The sequence below is a fragment of the Felis catus genome, chromosome A2, assembly GCF_018350175.1.
Source record: "Felis catus isolate Fca126 chromosome A2, F.catus_Fca126_mat1.0, whole genome shotgun sequence".
Lineage (NCBI taxonomy): Eukaryota > Metazoa > Chordata > Mammalia > Carnivora > Felidae > Felis > Felis catus.
Window position 1 is genome coordinate 129883681 of NC_058369.1, and position 19812 is coordinate 129903492.

The 19812-nt window shown below is 36.0% G+C and overlaps 1 protein-coding gene across 7 annotated transcripts in view; it reads right to left on the minus strand.

Annotated features, from left to right (window-relative positions):
- The window catches only part of IMMP2L (inner mitochondrial membrane peptidase subunit 2), an 888431-nt gene that overhangs the window by 283912 nt on the left and 584707 nt on the right, over positions 1 to 19812 (minus strand). For 6 of the 7 annotated variants that reach the window (XM_019825713.3, XM_023250510.2, XM_045053271.1 and 3 more), the window contains one exon: positions 1493 to 1558. The exons of the other annotated variant lie outside the window; for it this stretch is intronic. In XM_019825713.3, coding sequence (XP_019681272.1) covers positions 1493 to 1558 — 66 coding nt within the window. The remainder of the gene's footprint in view (positions 1 to 1492; positions 1559 to 19812) is intronic. 7 annotated transcript variants of the gene reach the window in all.

The window sequence follows — 19812 nt, forward strand, 5'->3', positions numbered from 1 at the left end:
TGTTCAATGAAAAGTATAATTATTTTCCAAAACAAAATAAACAGAGTTGAAATCAGTGGCATTTTTTATGTTTTTGCCAATCCGTTTCGTGTTTGGCTTAATAGAAGACAACCATATTCCCATATCTGCTCTTGCATGCAATCTGAAGCAATGTCGCACATCAGACAGCCTCTGGAAAACCCCACTGTATACTCAAGAGAGAATAAGAATGAAAAAGGCAAACAGCATCTTAGTATTATTAGGAAAGTAGTTCTGATCTCACTGACCCCCACAAAGGGTCTGGGGAACGCTTAATACAGTTACTTTAGGATTAAGATTATTGGAAAACAGGATCAGGAAACTTTCTGAAAATAATTTTCAGAGCATTTGACCCCTACATTGTATAGACCTGACTACAACTTACTTGAAAGTAAGCAATCAAAATGAGACGCGTCATGCCACATCAATACTTACTTGTTGAATCTCAAATGCTGTTCTAGATTCATCAGCAAGTAAAATAAATAAGACAATACAACAGATTGTTAAAATACCTGATTGTTAGATTGTTATTTTCTTTTTTTTTTAAGATTATTTATTCATTTCATGTGAGAGAGAAAGGGAGGGGCAGAGAAAGAGAGGGAGAAAGAGAAACCCAAGCAGGGTCTATGCCATCAATACAGAGTCGGACTCGGGGCTCAATCCCACCAACTGCGAGATCTTGACATGAGCAGAAATCAAGAGTTGGACTCTCAACCAACTAAGCTATGCAGATAAGTTGCCCCTACATTGTTATTTCCTAAAGCTACTATTTTAGTCATGGATTCAGAAGCTTTTGTTTTATATCCTTTCTCGTTTTCCAACATTGCTATGAGTGTGAAAGCTCTGACCTCGTTTCTGTATATGCTTGTAAAATAATAAAACATTTTTGAATTTTTCTAAAATAAACCTTGATACCATAATCTAAAATAATCATGCTAATTTTAATATTTGAAAAATAATTATTTAGTTGTTATTTTAGAAAACATGACTAAATTAAATTGAATTAGTATTTATTTCTCCTGTGCCTCACATTTAAAGAATAATATAATTGGGGCACTTGGGTGGCTCAGTTAGTTAAGCTTCTGACTCTTGGTTTAGGCTTAGGTCATGATCTCACAGTTCATGGGTTCCAGTCCTGCATTAGGCTCTGCAGTGATAGAGCAGAGCCTGCTTGGGATTTTCTCTTTCTCTCTCTCTCTCTCTTTCTGCCCCCTCCTTTCTTTCTCTCTCAAAGAAACAAACAAACAAACAAACAAACATTAAAAAAAAAAAAAAGGATGATAATGTAATCAAAACTTTCCGTGTGCCTTCTATCCTGAAATAGTTGGAGATGCTCGCTAAAGATGTACCAGTTCATTTGGAATGTCTCCAAAGCTCTGGTCCTCTTTGAACTGAGTTGTACTTCCCAAGGAACATGATTTAAAATTTGACAAAATTCCAGAATTTATAACTTGAACTCAGTGTAAGTACTTACTTGACAATATCTCCTTCAAGAGCAATCACTCTTTTAATGATCTTCTGTTCTGGGTTTTTAGGGGACCTAGAATAAAATAAGATTATACAATCAGTTATGTCTCTATTGTTTTAAGGAAATGAAAAGAAATTCTGCAACAAAATAAGCTATATTAAAATCATTACAGAATCCTTTGCACCCATGACGTGGCCTCAGTCCTACTTAGGTCCCCAAAGTGATATAAAGCTACTATTGAAGTAATTCTCACTTTAAACCTTTGGAGGAGAAGCCATGATGACAGTTTATTAAAATAAAAAGTAGAGAGGGATAAGAATTTTAGTATTAAGGCTAAGTACTTGCAAGAGAGAGGATTCATATATAAAGAAAATTAGATGTTTCTTTAAAATCACATACTTAAAGTTTCTTTATTTCATTTAAAATAAACAATGGAGGGGCGCCTGGGTGGTGCAGTCGGTTAAGCGTCCAACTTCAGCCAGGTCACGATCTCGCGGTCCCTGAGTTCGAGCCCCGCGTCAGGCTCTGGGCTGATGGCTCAGAGCCTGGAGCCTGTTTCCGATTCTGTGTCTCCCTCTCTCTCTGCCCCTCCCCCGTTCATGCTCTGTCTCTCTCTGTCCCAAAAATAAATAAACGTTGAAAAAAAAATTAAAAAAAAAATAAACAATGGAATTTTAGTTAAATCCACAAGAAAACAAAGAAGATGAGAGGTGTTTAAAAAGATCAGAAGAGCCTTTTAAACTGCATTCAGGTTTAGCCATTTGAAAACTGTGTAATTCGGAGCACTAAAACAAGAGTATTGACATCCCACTCTATCCCTAGAATCTCACTCTGCAGAAAGCCATGTCTGCCCTGAGTAGCCCTATGGAGAGACTCATGTGTTGAGGAAATGTCTGCCGACCATGTGAGTGAGCGTAGAAGTAGAACCTTCAAGCCTAGTCAAGTGCTCAGAGACTACAGCTCTGGCCAACAGTGTCACTACCATCTCCTGAGAGACCGCGAGCCAGGCCACCCACCTAAGCTGCCTTTGCCTTCGTGATACTCAGAAAATGTGTGAGATAATAAACACTTGTTCTTTTAAGCTTCTAGATGTTGGGGAAATTTGTTACACAGCAAGGGCTAACTCAGTCTTACTAAGGCCAATTTCCTGCCAATAATGTTTTAAGTCTTTTAACAGACACATTTCAAGGAACATCTCATATATCACATAAATGATCATTTAATATGATTTCGGAAATCAAAGATAAAAATATTTTCAATTCAAGTCACATTTTGAATTGAGTTGCTTTTGAAAAAGGAAGGTAAATGCACAAAACTGAAAAGATTAAATATATTCAAAATGTAACACTTCATCAAAGTAAATATGCAGTTTCAATAAGATTTATATTTCACATTATATGTTGCCGAGAAAATGAAATCATCTAAATCATTTGCATCTACTTGTGAAAATTAGTCTCACGTTTTTCACTAAATTATAAGTATTCTTTATTTGAAAGGGAAATTTGGTCAGAGTTTTTGACTGAACTGTCCCTTTCACTGAACTAACTGTTACATCTCTATAATTTTACTGTCATCTATGTGCAGCTAGAGTGAGGGTTCTTGGAACAGTGAAACTGAATAAATTGTGCAGGACCACTTACAGACATTTAGGAAATTCCCCTCCTTTGTCTCTTTGTTTTAGATAACCAGAAATGTATAAAATGATATTCAGCCTCTGTGATCACCAAAGAATTGCATATTAGAACAACGGAATGCCATTTTCCTATTACACTGACAAACAAATAATAATGATAACAACAACAACAATTGTAATGCTAGTAATACAGTTTGTTGTTGAGGGTCTAGGGACATGGGTACTCTATGTATATAAAGCATATGGTAATGTAATCATGCATTTCCATAAAACAGTGACAAGATTTTATATTCTTTTCAACATGACAATTGTAGTTTTAGGAATTAATCCTAATGAAACAATTATGAATATATGCAAAATTTTAGCAGTATGTATGTTATCTATTTCTAAAAAGAGAAAAAAAATTCTGTTAAGAGTAGATTAAGTAAATAGTCCATCCACATAATAAAATATTTACCAGTCATTAAAATATTATAAAAGAATTTTTAATGATGTGAAAATATCAACATAATGCATAGATTGAAATGGAAGCTAGAAAATAGTATGCATACTGTGACCTCACATCTGTAATTAGAGAGAGAAAATGTACATGCAATTGTACAGGGAAAAATCAGGAAGGACATAAAACCAAAGTTGGGGTGTAGGGAGTTCTGTAGCTGATAAAAAAAAAAAGCGTGCCTAGAGTTTTTGGTTCAGATTTGTGGGAAGTCTATTAGCAGATGACAACTGTTGGTATCATACGACATTACCTAAGAAGAAATGCCCCAAGAAAGGCGTGAGACCTGAACTAATCGCCAAGTTCCCCCACCTCACACTGATGCGGTATTAATGCCAATGAAATAATATGAAAAGCAATCCTTATCACTGTAAAACAATATTTTATGCCAACAACTTTTAAGCTCTTGAGGTGCTTGAAAAGAATTTTATGTTTTAAAATAATCTATATTTTAAGATCATGAGGCAAAATAGAATATGCAAAGTGAGCTATCTATATAATTAAAGTCTTATGAATTACTATTTCGAATATATCTATAAATTTTAATGTAATATTAAACTCATGAATCTAATCAAAAGATTCAAAATGAAAAAAAAGCTATTACTAACATTAATCCCATTACTGCTCAAAATCTATATCTATATTTTAATCATTATGCTCTTGAATATACTACTTTCATGTAAGTAGAAGTGGTATGAGAGTTATTATAGATTTACATTGTGAAAGTCATTGAACTTCCCTTTGTCTAAATTTCCTTGGCCATTTGCCCATCTCCTGGGAAGTGTGAAGAATAACAAGCAAAGGATTATATGCCCTCCTTTAGGGATACGATGTATGGTGTCCAACAAATACTAAAATTTGCATTTAAATTTGTAATTTCAGCGTTTTCATAATAAGCATTGTTTTACAATATTTATCTCTGGATCCTGACTTTTAAGCATTCTTTCATATGCTGATGATTTAATTAGGCACGTTTCCTCCAGAGGCTTGGACAGGATGCCTAGAATTATCCGCACAGGGCTCCGCACATGAGTTTGGTGTGGCAGAATGGGTGGGTGTCTAAATGCAAAGGCTGTCGGGAGGAGAACAGGATGCAGCACGGTCAGTGCATTTCTATGACACTTAATGTTCTTGAATTTCACTTCCCATCTTGATAAAAATGCTGTTTTCACCCCGTTACAGGACGGACAGAGCCATGTCTTAGGTCTCATAATCTCTGGAAACGATTTCAGGCTCTTGTATGTTCTTTCTGTACACTGTAATTTTGATCCTGTCTGGAGCCCTAGGAAGGTACTTTGGAATACTCAGGAGATGCCCTCTTGAGTTTTGTGGGGATGGAAAGATTAGCAAGTGTGCCACGTTCTCTGTTCCTGCTTCCATCACACACATACCTTAATCCTGTGTCTAGGCTCTCACTCTTCTCCCATTTATAGTGAAATCCTAAAACCTCCCTCCAGATTGTAAATATTTTTATGCTTACGTGACTCAGGATTGGCCCAGATTATCACAGAATTAATCTCATTATCAGAAGTCATTTTAACGACAGTCTAATGTAAGCATTGATACCGCAAAAATACCACACTAATTACATATATACAGTGCAGTCTAAATTTTAACTCTTCCTTCATAAGGTAGAAGAACTAATTTTCTAGGCATGCCTTGTATTAGACAGGCTGTTTTTTACTGTCCTAAAGAATGGCCATGCATTAAAACACATAACTGCACCATCACAATAAAAAAAAAAGGGAACATTGCTGTTTGAATCATCAAAATAAGATGTAGAATAAAAAGTCCACTCAACACATTTATAAAAAGTCATATAAAAAGAAAGTCATATCAAGTGATAACTTCCCTCTTCCTTTTGCTTTGAGATATAATTAACGTATAACATTTTATTAGTCTCAGGTGTACAATATAATGATTTGATATTTGCATATAATGCAAAATGCTCACCACAATAAGTCTAGTTAACATCCATCACCACACACTTTTTTTTTTTAATTTTGGAAAATGTTGCCTGGGTCTGACATGGTTTTCATAGAAGGTTAGAGCTAGAAAGGCCTATGAGTGTATCTAGCCTTTTCCCTGTTGCTTGTGATCTCACCCATGGCCTAAGTGTCACTACTGGGTCGCCTTGTGCCTTGCAAATGCATGAACTGGGGTACAATTTCCATGGGGCACAACCCTGTTACAATGGAGATGGCTGTCGCTCTCTTGCTATAAGTGAGCCACTGACTGCAATCATCCTACAGAACCAATATGGGTCTCATTTTCAGGGACATAACAGAGGTTCTGCACAAGAAGTCAATCAAATTTAGCCTGTGGAAAGGTTTTGTTTGGTTCATGCATAACTTTGTTTCAGTCTTGAACTAGCCAATAAAACAGGAGACTTCACACAAAAATTCTAATTTCTCGTTCCTCTTGAAAAAATAGGAAGATCTGGCAGTCCTAGGCCCACATTCTTGCAAGAAAAAATGTCTGTAGGAGCTGAGAAGCAGAGACTATGGGAGTGCCAGAGTTCCAAGGGCTTGTTGAACAAATCTCTAGTGGCTGAGGACATGTGAGGTTGGGAATCTCTAGAAATCTTGGCGATTTCCTTCACTTCTATCATCACATAACTACTGAGACAACATGTATAAAATCTCTGGCAAGCAGGCCTAGTACCTCGTAAGTAGGTAAATTTTAGAGCTATCTATCTCGTCTTAAAATAAATTCATAAAGGAGATCAATTAGCTGGGCCCAAGCAAACTGTTACAATCCTTCTTTTAGATTCACAGAATATTTATTTCAAAACCCCTCTTATAATGAAGGGATTTTCACAGACTGTTGAATTAGAAGGCAAGAAAGGCATCTTAACGGTTTGGCCAAACTTTATTATACAATTAACTAAAGACACATTAAAACTAAATATAATACTATTCACAGTGAAAAGCACAGATTAGTCTTAACTTAAATGGGTATTATCTATAAAATCAAGACAAAAATGAGCAAGTTTCAATGTTGAATTCTGTAGGTTTTCTTCACTCTCAGTAATATGAACTTTCACATATAACTGCACTTTTAATGATTTTTTTTTAATTCAGTGCAGTTGTATTAATTAGTACTCTCAAAACATTTTACTTTGGTCATCATTTCAGCTACATTGTTGCCTTTACAGACTTTCCTTTGTATCACGTGAATCTTTTAAATCTAAAGAAAACACACTATCTGGACTTTCGTTGCCCTTTGGGTCCGTTCTTGAAATAAACTCACAAATGCAGAGCTTGTAACTTCAGATATACTTTCGGAATTTGAATATTCTATATTTTAATATAATAGTTATATATTCAATATAATATTAATATATTGGCCAATATTTGTATTTATTATTTTGTATTTCAATCCCAAACAATCACATTTGCCCTGATTTCTCAGAAAGTGCTCCAACCCAACAGCCTCCTTATTATTAAGGGGATTGGGAGATGAGGTGGCCAAAGCCAGGTTAATGTTTCAAATGAGCTTTCAATAATAACTGAGTTTTTATGGGGACCAGATCTTGTGGAGAGATCGTGGGAAAGGTACCATCAGGCAGGGGCAGAGAGGGCCAGGTGCATAGAAAATCTTGAGATAAAAGGAGTTTTAGAGCACTGGGGCCAATTTTCTTTAGCATGCTCATATGTAGGATAGGGCCAGAACAGGGAAGGGATGATTTATCCACTTTGGCTATCTTCTCACAGCATAGCCTACCTGAATCAGGCTACTGAGCAGCAGCAAGAGAGTTTTTCAGAGAACCTGAGAGACTTCAGCCAGGGTTTCTAAGCAATCAAAGAATGTGGCAGCAGGAGCGACAAGCTTGTGTTTCAGATTTATCTTCTACAATTCTTTACACAAATGTATTTTAATAGCACTGATGAAATAACAAAAGCATGGGCTTTAAAGAATTAAGCTGTTGTTTACTGATAAAAATTTTTCTTGGTTAAGTCAAAGACTTGTTTCACTGTCACTAATTAGGATTGTAAGAAATTTAATAAGCAAATAGTGACAACTGGCCTGCTCAGTAAATCAGCCTTGATTATGCAAAATCAATTAAGTGTGTATTAAGACTTCAACTTCTCTACTTGAAAAGAGATGAGGTCCATTTCTATGTCACCCAGGAAGGACGTTGGGTTTGCAGTTGGTGTTGAGGAGAATAACTACCATGACTTCCAGTGCTTTGAAAAAACGTTAGATGCTTGGCCTCCTGGCCAAGTCTCTGTGATTTCATATTATTGGAGCACTGTATCCCTGGGGGTTGCGGCCCTCTGTAAGTCTGCTGTGGCCAAAGAAAAAAGGCATATGCGGATTTCTACAGAAACTATGATTCCATGAAAGATCTTGAGGAGCTGAAGAAGGCTGGTATCATTTAGAGTGCAAAGTGATTTTGGAGCGTAAAGAATTTCTTTGGGTTGAGTTCAATGGAAGTTTGTCACTGACTCGTGTTCTTAAACTATGAAACATGAATATTGAGTTATGAAATAGTTTCTCTTGATAAATAAACAATTAACAAATAAAAATAAGAGTAGTAATAGTTTTATAATCATGTATTTGATTCTGAAATAAATGTTCTTAACTATGAAAAACTTAAGGCATTCAGTATAATCATAACAATGAGTTCATTTCCATAAGTTTATTAAATTCAAGCATGTCAAAACACAGAACTTTGCAATCTTCAGGTATTGAACATAATTACAGTTATACCTCACAGTCTAGAACAGGTTGTATGTAAATGAATATATTTATATAGCACATATATAAAATACATGGCATATATGTAAAACATATATATGTATGTGTATGTATGTGTATTCTATCATGCAATATGGCATCTTGCTATTTAAAGAAATTCCTCTAATCTGTAAAGAAACTCCTGGACTGAAAAATACATTCACTGATTTTATTTTGTAAATCTGGGTTTTCACACATTGAATATGCTTAAAGTTGGCATATCTGTGGAACTGGAGGAGATGAATACTTAACATAAATATGTATACTGACTATACTTTTAATTAGACTACCAAAGTACAAACCTTCATATAAAAGTACTACCACTCTGTGCCCAAAGTACAACATGGACTCAGGAGTACCTGAGCTGTTTCTCCTGTAGTCAATTAGATTTTGCCCCTCTACCCACATTCAATGAGTATGTCTTTGTAATAGGGTACCAGTTAAGGCCATGGAAGAAAAATTAACCAGTCTTCAAAGGACTCAAACCTTCAAACTAACTTTATAATCCTAATATTGCAATTAAGCTAATTGGCTTTATATTTTTAGCTTCAACCAGGTTAGCAAATAGTGCCACATTCTTTTAGTAGACTTGAAGAACATACAAACCGTGAAACAGCCTGAAAGTACAAGGTATTGACATTTTCTATATCAAGCCGTATCTGTATCCATCAACACATCATGGAAAAGGCAGACCAACTGAGATGCAAAACACACACTAGTACCTAAGAGCTGAAGACAAAACACTTATACCGATGTCCAGGCAAGATATTTGCAATAGGTGCACTCACCTAGAGAATGCTATTGGAAGGATCGCCCAGGGGCCAGTCTGTCTCTAACATCTCACCTGCAGTTTGCCTCAATGTTGTCTATTATGGGGTGTGAGATAACAAGCTTAGGGCATGAGGGATCTTGGTAAAAGCGAAGAGAGGGAGAACAAAGGCAGTCTTGATCATTTAACCTGGAGCCATTAAGCCCCACCCATAATTAATTTCTTGTTGGACAAATATCCAAAGGGAAAAAAAAAGAAACAAAATTATTTTCCTTATAAACATGAAATGAATGTCTTATCTATGGTGAATTAAGTTTCTGAAATCGGCCTAATTGTGTTCCACAGGTGTTTGTGATGAACAGAAGCTGTTAAATTCCATATGCATCCATTAGAGGTGCGCACGCCAAACAACACGGAGAGAAGTTCTTCAGTGTGACCTTTTGTGGTCAAATAAAATTGTGAGGTATACACTGATGCGCCAACCTGCTGCCTTTCTGGCTCATGATGATAGTCACCATATGACACTTTGCAAAGTCAGGCAATAGAAAATAAGGAGTTAGATGGGAATGGGGGCATTTCAGTAGCTGCCAACGTGGGGGTGAGGGGTTGGATTTTTACAACCAGACAGGCCAATATACCGTTCAATGGACAAGAGCATGGACAGCTGTCAACTGAGGTTCAGGTGTCCTTCCCCTGCTGCTGTCACACTCTAAACTCCCCAGAGCCTAATGCTACTCTGACAAGATGAAGAACAAAAGCCAGACTTCATTTGACTTGAATTACCTTTGAACATTCTTGAGTTTACCCTAATTTGAAAAGAATAAGGTTTTGTTTTCAATAAGAAACCTAAATTCCAGTAATGGCAAAATAAAGTTATATATTTTGGCATACATTATTGTTATGACATGAGAATGTGCACCCATTCTATTTTCTTTATTCCATCACATGTATCAGTAGACTAATATGCTCTCTAGTGACTGTAGTGACATGCACTATTAATGTTGCAAGTATGCTGCTGGATTCAAAATTTCCAGTAAAATTGAGTTAGGTATATGTGTCAGGAGAAGTGAAATTCCACATAATCACTGAGAGTATCATAATTTCTCTAAAATGCTCAATCTCCTAGAGAATGTTGATAGTATAGAGGTCAAAATATAAGTAGAATATGAAGCATCCTGGCTTGCTTCTGTTCTAACCCTGCTGAAATTATTAATTTTAAAAATACTATATGGTACTATTGTTCTATGGAAGAATTTTAAGTTAGGCTCCAATAACCATACATAATTTGCTCCCTTGAAAATGTCAACTTTATGCCCCCAATAACAAACTGAATAGCATTAGTAAATTGTCTTCAGGGGGAAAAAAAAGGCCATGATATTTTGGGACTTTATAGAATCCACTGCAACTGGTCATCTCTGCAAACAGCAATATCATTTACTTGCTCATCTGGACAGCCACTTACACTGCTCCAGTTTGTAAGCTATCAGAAACTTTTTCTGCATATATATTTTTTCTACTATTTATACTGCAATAACTTATAACTATGACAGTTTATCAATGCTTTAAACTAAAAAAATACTAATTTTAAGTTAAATATCTCTTATTCTTAATGGTATGCATTTAGTTCTAAGTCTCCTAGCATGTATGACCTTATTCCTTTCTGCTGGATGGAGTATATGGAGCTAGAGGAGAGGGGAAGAATATAATGTCTGAGAAGCTAGAAGGCTTTCAATTTAGAAAGAGTTTTTAGTGGCTGAGAATAAATGTCTGTTAGTGAGAAGAGGAAAGTTGACCATGACAAATGATTTAATGAGGAATTAAAAGAATTCCAGTTGTTAGATCTTCTTGGTGGATAGACCCCTTAATTATGATATAATGCCCTTCTTCATCTCTTGATATGGTCTTTATTTTTAAAGTCTAGATTGTCTGATATAAGTATGGCTACTCCGGCTTTCTTTTGTTGACCAGTGGCATGATAGATGATGGTTCTCCACTCCCCTACTTTCAATCTGAAGGTGTCTTTAGGTCTAAAGTGGGTCTCTTGTAAACAGCATATAGATGGATCTTGTTTTCTTATCCATTCTGTTACCCTATGCCTTTTGATTGGAGCATTGAGTCCATTGACGTTTAGAGTGAGTACTGAAAGATATTAATTTATTGTCATTATGTTGTTTATAGAGTTGGAGTTGAACATTAGTGGTGTTTTCTGGTCCTTTCTAATCTTTGTTGCTTTTGGTATTTATTTAAGAGTATTTAAGAGTCCCCCTTAAAATTTTTTGCTGGGCTGGTTTAGCGGTCACAAACTCTTCGCAGATAACATGATGCTCTATATGGAAAACCCAAAAGATTCCACCAAAAAACTGTTAGAACTGATTCGTGAATTCAGCAAAGTTTCAGGATACAAAATTGATGCACAGAAATCGGTTGCATTCCTATTCACAAACAATGAAGCAACAGAAAGAGAAATCAAGGAATCGAACCCATTTACAATTGCACCCAAAACCATAAAATACTTAGGAATAAATCTAACCAAGGAGGTGAAAAATCTATACACTGAAAACTATAGAAAGCTTATGGAAGAAATTGAAGAAGACACAAAAAAATGGAAAAATATTCCATGCTCCTGGATAGCAAGAAGAAATATTGTTAAAATGTGGGTACTACCCAAAGCAATCTACATATTCAATGCAATCCCTATCAAAGCAACACCAGCATTCTTCACAGAGCTAGAACAAATAATCCTAAAATTTGTATGGAACCAGAAAAGACGCCGAATAGCCAAAGAAATCTTGAAAAAGAAAACCAAAGCAGGAGGCATCACAATCCCAGACTTCAAGCTATACTACAAAGCTGTAATCATCAAGACAGTATGGTACTGGCACAAGAACAGACACTCAGATCAATGGAACAGAATAGAGAACCCAGAAATGGACCCACAAACATATGGCCAACTAATCTTTGACAAAGCATGAAAGAATATCCAATGGAATAAAGACAGTCTCTTCAGCAAGTGGTGCTGGGAAAACTAGACAGCAACATGCAGAATGAACCTGGACCACTTTCTTACACCATACACAAAAATAAACTCAAAATGGGTGAAAGACCTCAATGTAAGACAGGAAGCCATCAAAATCCTCGAGGAGAAAGCAGGCAAAAACCTCTTTGATCTTGGCCGCAGCAACTTCTTACTCAACATATCTCTGGAGGCAAGGGAAACAAAAGCAAAAATGTACTGGGACCTCATCAAAATAAAAAGCTTCTGCACAGCAAAGGAAACAATCAGCAAAAGTAAAAGGCAACCAACAGAATGGGAGAAGATATTTGCCAACAATATATCAGATAAAGGGTTAGTATCCAAAATCTATAAAGAACTGATCGAACTCAACACCCAAAAAACAGATAATCCAATGAAAAAATGGGAAAAGACATGAATACACACTTCTCCAAAGAAGACATCCAGATGCCCAACCGACAAATGAAAAAATGCTCAACATCACTCATCATCAGGAAAATACAAATCAAAACCACAATGAGATACCACCTTACACCTGTCAGAATGGCTAACATTAACAAAGGCAACAACAAATGTTGGCGAGGATGCAGAGAAAGAGGATCTTTTTTGCATTGTTGGTGGGAATGCAAGCTGGTGCAGCCACTCTGGAAAACAGTATGGAGGTTCCTCAAAAAATTAAAAATAGAACTACCCTACGACCCAGCAACTGAACTACTAGGTATTTATCCAAGGGATACAGGTATGCTGTTTCGAAGGGATACATGTACCCCAATGTTTATAGCAGCACTATCAACAATAGCCAAAGTATGGAAAGAGCCCAAATGTCCATCTGTGGATGAATGGATAAAGAAGAACTGGAGTATTACTTGGCAATCAAAAAGAATGAAATTTTGCCATTTGCAACTACATGGATGGAACTGGAGGATATTATGCTAAGTGAAATTAGTGAGCGAAAGACAAATATCATATGACTTCACTCATATGAGGCCTTTAAGAGACAAAACAGGTGAATATAAGGGAAGGGAAACAAAAATAATATAAAAACAGGGAGGGGGACAAAACAGAAGAGACTCAAAAATATGGAGAACAAACAGAGGGTTACAGGGGATGTGGGAGGGGGAATGGGCTAAATGGGTAAGGGGCATTAAGGAATCTACTCCTGAAATCATTGTTACACTATATGCTAACTAATTGGATGTAAATTTAAAAAATAATAATAAAATTAAAAATTCTGAACAGAAAAAAAAAGAATTCCAAGTGGTCGTAAGGCAACTTTGGAGACAAGGGAAGAAAAATGGGGAGATTACCAAGAACTAACAGAAGTTACCTTAGTAGGGTAAACCTACAGCATAGGTACAGAGCAGTCACTAGAGAGGTACACAGTCAGGTGAAGTAGAGGGATGTGTCGACAGATTCATCAAAGGGGGCATAGAAGCACTGACATCTCAGTTTGGAGACAGAAGACCCTTGAAGTTGCTAAATTTGCTTTCTAGTAATTTAACAGAGCCTCAGAATCAGAGAAAGTTGGTTACATTGTTATTGCACTCCCATGATCGTCCTTTCCATTGCTGGGTTATCCTGGAAAGGTTTTATTCTTTGTAAGGACATTCTGAGACCAAAATATTCCTAGTGCCCAGTGTCCTAGATATAGAACATCAAAGGAATCCCTTTCCCAAAGTTGCAACCATATCCCAACTTGTGATGCATCCTTTCTTAAGGCTAAAGCTTGTCCTGCTAGTTTTGGTGGACACAATGAGTAAGAACTAACAAATATGTTCAGGTATGCCTTTGTATATATATATATAAACTGAGTTATGCTGAGGCTACAGTTTGCCAGATTATTTACCCTTCCTATCATTCTTTAGTATACATATACTGTAATCACTTCTTTTTCTAGTCCATAGAAATTTATTTCGAACAATCGGTACCCACTTAAAATGGAACATATGATGTCTACCCACATGTGTTGTTCCTTACGGAAAGTCACTTTGAGTCTCGGTTGAAAGACAGTGATTAATGTGAGAAGGCTTGCCTGCTTTCTGAGCATCGGTCCCCTAATTCTGTACACACACAAAATGGACTCTAATCTCTACAGCTGTCATGTTGAAGCTCTTCGTGAGCTGTACATTTCACAGGCTCTAAAATCACTCTGCAGCTCAAACATGATCAACAGCTTTCCTCAAACCAGAGCAGCAGTGAGAGACTATTAAATCAAAACGGGAGCAAACCCTCATCTTCACGTGCGCAGGAAATTCATAGGGGGCCTGATTTCCATATGGTTCCCACAGCTGAAGCTTAATGAGTTATCTTCCAGATACAGGTACAACCGTCATAATCCTCAAATACCTCTACAATGGAGTAAAACAAGTCCAAATAGAATTAAGGAAAATAATCTCCAACTGGCCTTACATGCCTGTGGGTTAAATGTATGAAGGAGGCTTTGATTTAAATAAAGGCAAATTCTCAGAAACATACGCTCACCACCCACCATTCTTCATCTGAATGGTAGGAACTAAGGAGTTTCATTTCACTGTAGCACTGGAGCTTTGCCAAGAGGCAGAAGCACAAACATCAGTGATTAAGAAAGATCTCCAGTATAAAATGTGTTTTCAGAGGTCCAATCTACTTTAGAATGGGTTTATAGGCAGTGGCATTATGTTTCGGATTGACCACATGGAGAGATGTTCTGATGTATATAACATTATTAAGGTCTACTTTGGACTTTTAAATAATGTAAGCGTACTCCCTAAAATAAAACATCTTCCTTGAAAAGATACAACAAAATCATATAACCAGTTCCCTCAAAAATCTTCTGACTCAGCTTCATTGAAAAAGGTACAGCCCCAAAGCCTTGCTCATGCATATACCCTGTGTCTCCCACCTTTTCTCAGCTCTTTCTTGCCACTGCCATCTGTTTGCTTTGCTTTTTTCCAGCACGTTGCCCATCCCTCCAGGCTGTTCACTGGCACCTGGATGCCTCCCTCTAATTCTTTATAGCACAGTCCAAGAAATGTCCCGGGTCTTTTCCAATTCTTCTTCCCAAAGATTTTCCTTAACACCACCCCCTCCCCCCGCATATTTTGGATACTTCTCCTCAGATATCATTTTTCAATTAGATAATATGCAAGTTTGCTTTGGGTCCCCTCTTTTAAAAACAATTATTTCCTGTTATGTTCCTTTGTGTTATACCTAGGAGGAAAACTTTCTGGCTATCTCATCTTTTACAATTACAATTCAACAAAATCCTTATAATTCCAGGCTTTAAAGACTTAAACACTACATTCAGAGGAGTTGTGTGGTGAAGAAGTAGCTAATACAAATGCTTCTGGAAAAGTCATGCTTCCTTTTCATTAACTTTTAATACATAAACGTCTGTCTACTTTGTGTGATTAGGTACACTGACCTAATCACACAATCAATATCCAACAGCAGAATTCTTACAGATTTAAAATATATAACATGATTTAATAAATGAAAGGCAAGGAAATGGAACTCAAAGGTAGGAACTCTATAGAGCCAATGAAAAACAATAAGGTAAATGACCATATTTATCTCTTTTGTAGTATCTTTCATACTATATCACTACCCTTTTAAATTAAAATCTCATTTTATTTAGTTCCCAACAATCCAATCTAATCACTTTCAAGTCAAAGACTCAGCTGTTTAGAATGCAGACTGTATCACTGCTGTGGTTATGTGTACTTGACCTCCTGCCTGTTAACAAAGAGACTCAATTAATTATTTGCTGTTTTGAATGGCTATTTCATTTCACCTCCACCTTTCTTTAAGTGTTAAAAGGCTCAATTGCTTTATCACCTTAACCTTAGCTTTGGAGAATGCACGCAGAATTTCTTAACTGCCAACTAATAAACCATCTTGATCCAGAAAGCTAATTTTCAGGACCACAGCTCCTACATGTCTTATGCTAGAGTCAGCTAAAGCAACGTATTGACCTGGTGGCACATCATCTTCCAAGAGAGCCTCTTCATTTTCAATGGAAGCTTTGGTGCTAAACTATTCCCTTGATGCAGGTAAAGACACACAGTAGCACTGCAATGGACTGTAGTGTCACAGTAACAGGGAAACACTGGTTTCATTACAAGTGTTACCATACAAAAATGGAATGCTTTCACCATAAACTGAAGGTATGTACATTGATAGTGAATTGTTTTTCCCAGTGTACTTTTAACTTCTCCTATAAACTTTTAGTTACATTAAACTCAGTAGTATAATCTCATACTGAAATCTTGAAACACCAAACCAGAACAAGAAAACAGCTTCAAAGGAAATATGAAAATGTCCTTTGCAGTGTATATGTAAAGTCTTACTGATACCCGTGAAAGTATATATGTGAAAAACTAGCCTCAAAGCCAAAAGAAACTAAAGAATCTTCCTGCTTCTCATGAATTCCATTAATATTTATACCATGTAATATTTCAGAAGTTCCCATTTGATACATATTTATTTATAGATTATTCATATCTTCACCTATATGCCATAAGATGTGAAAGTAGTGAGTGTCTTAACCTTCTCATTGTATCCAGTCCCAAGTCAGTAACTAGCATTCAAAAGCATAACAAAACAGGGGCACCTGGGTGGCTCAGTCAGTTAAGTGTCTGACTCACGGTTTCAGTTCAGGTCATGATCTCACGGTTGATGGGTTTGAGACCCGTGTAGGGCTCTGGGCTGACAGTGCAGAGCCTGCTTGGGATTCTCTGTCTCCTATTCTCTCTGCCCCTCCCCTATGCGTGCTCTCTCTCTCTTGGAAAAAATAAATAAACTTTAAAAAAGAAAATAAAACAAATAATAAGTATTTGATGATAATGATTAGGTCATAATAAGTACACCACAATATTGCCAAAAGGTATCTTTGTGTAAGTAGAATTAGACAATAACTGTCAGTTTGTGCCAGGCTTATTTACTGAGCATAATGTGTTCAAGCTTCATCCACACTGTAGGATGTATCAGAATTTCATTCCTCACCATTTTTATGACTGATGCTGATTATTGTTTCAAGAATATCCAAAATGATTTATTAACCTAGTAACAATATCTTAGTATCTTTCTTATAATCTAATTTTTTAATGGCACCTAAAGTTTTGAAAAAAAAAACAAACAAAACTCATAACTACTCAGTTCTTTCCAAAGAGAATTTATACTGACATGAAAATAAATGATTCTGTCATCTGCATATCTTGGCAGATGGGGATAAGTGGTTCTGAAACTTTAAAATCTAGGATGGAGCCCTGAAAATCTAGAATCCACATTTCAAAAAGCACCTAGGTAAAATATAAATAAGTAAATAATAATAAAAATAAATAAAAAGCACCTAGGTGATTCTGATCCAGATGGTCCTAGGCCCCTTTGATGAATACAGCTGGGAACCCTCACATGAAAATCCTATGAAATTCAGCATACCCTCCCCCCACCAAATGCACACATTCAATAAAAATACTTGTCATGATACTTTCACAATAAACATAACACATAATATAAATATAATAGTAAAGCATGCACATAATTCTAAATCAGTGAGAAAACAACAATTTCCTACGAGGGAAAAGGTACGCTAATAATTCCACATTTCACTTCAGCCTTGAACTGGATCTACAACTACTATGAAACAATGTAACACAAGTAAGAAAGAGCAAGACAGGGGTTCCCAGAATATAAATTTCCAGGGTTTCTTAGAATATGAAAACCCTGCTCAGATCAAACACAATGAAGAGAAACCATAATTAACAGAATGGCTATATGGTATTAGCTACAGAAGAATTTATTTCTTCATCATTGGTTCATTCAACAAGTATTTGCGAAATGACAACCAGGTATCAGGCACTCTGTACCCACTAGTTTACTAAACAGCCTTTATTCCTTTATGGCCCTCATGGCATTTTTAGGATTCAGGCCCAAGTGCTACCTGTATCGTCTTGAGCAAGTCATTTATTTCTCTTACCATTTATTTTTTTCATGAGTAAAAAGAGGTACCACTGACTCCCTCCCCCAAATGTTGCTGCAGGGTTCAAACAAGCTCATCAAACACAAGCTTCTAAGCATCTGATTTTTATCGGAGTCTCAGAATGAGATAATAAATTATATTGGTGAGCTCCAATGGTCCAATTCCTAGTTGAAGTAGGAGAGAAGTTATATTCTCTGAAACTGAGATCACGGAATGAATTTCTCACTACCAAGATCACCACATAACTTTCTGTGACGTGTGTGTGTGTGTTGTAATTTATCATGCCCAGATAGCAAGTGTGCACCAGATAGAAAGTTTGACTCTACTTCCAAAGAAATGTCAATAGTTTCTCTCTCCCACTGTCCTTTCTTTCTTTCTACTCTTCCTCCTTCCCTTTTTCCTTTTGTCTTTCTGCCTTCCTTCCTTCTTAGAAACTTCTTCATAAAATCTTGTTAATAATTGAGATGGTTACATAGATTAAACCATTCTTAGGCCCAGTAATTTGTTGATTTTTTTTCATTAGTTTGTGAGCTGTTAAATTTGTAGCTAAATGTATTCTTAGTGGGCAATTTAATTGTTCCAGTGAAATGCAAAAGTTCAATCAACCAATTTTGTGTGGAAAGTGAAGGGAATCCAATTATTCTATCTGTTGTGTATTTTAATTAATTGTTCCTCAAAAATGAGGTAAAAAAATGAAGACAATGATATTGTATTAAAAATGCTTAGGACTGCTCCAGATTCTGTGTCTCCTTCTCTCTCTGCCCCTCCCCAGCTCACACTCTGTCTCTCTCTTTCTCAAAAACAAGTAAAAACATTCTTAAAGATTTTTAACAATGCTCAGGAAATAACAGAAAACAGTTCACAGAACATCCTTAAAAACAAGCACAATTGGAGAAATCCAAGGCCTAAGAGACATTCACCATAAGCCACTAGCAAGTCGACAAATGCTAGACATTTGTCCACTTTTCAGTCCCATATTCACTGTTTCAATGTTTTCTTTCTAGGATAATGGACTATAATATTTATTGGTATATTTCCTAGGCTGTTATTCTGAATATTTTTAAATGTTCTGACTTAATTATGGTAACATTTTAAAAGAGTGAAATAATGGATACCTATATTTTATAATAAGAAAGGTATGCCATAGACAAATGAGTATTTTCCAAAAAGCACAAATCAGATTCAGACTGAAACCAGGGTTATGGGTATAAGACTCACCCTCTATTACTCAGAACACTATATTATAATTTCTCACAGTGGCTATTATTATTCACAATGAGCTTTCAGTGAAAAAACAAATCAAAATATATATAAAGAAATGTGTAACAACATCACCAAAGAGAAATCAGTGATGGCAACCTAAAATTATTCTCGTTCTTCCTAAAAAGTTGTGTATCCAATAGCTAAAAGTGACAAATCCTATTTAAAATAAGATTATCATCTAAGTATTTCATATTTTCATATGAGAAAAAATAAAAGTATTGAATCCAAGTTTAAATTAGATTATTGATTGATACAAAGTCCCTCTAGAACCCTCCAGTTAATTTTCTGACTCTGTGATCTCTGCAATTCTTTGATAAATCTCTCTTACGCGTACAACAAAACCACAAAGGCCTCTTATACAAAAAGAAAAATCTATAATTTTGCTAAATCCAAAACATTTTGTTTTAAAATTTGTGAGTTCAAAAAAATAATTAGAAATATATAAAGAAA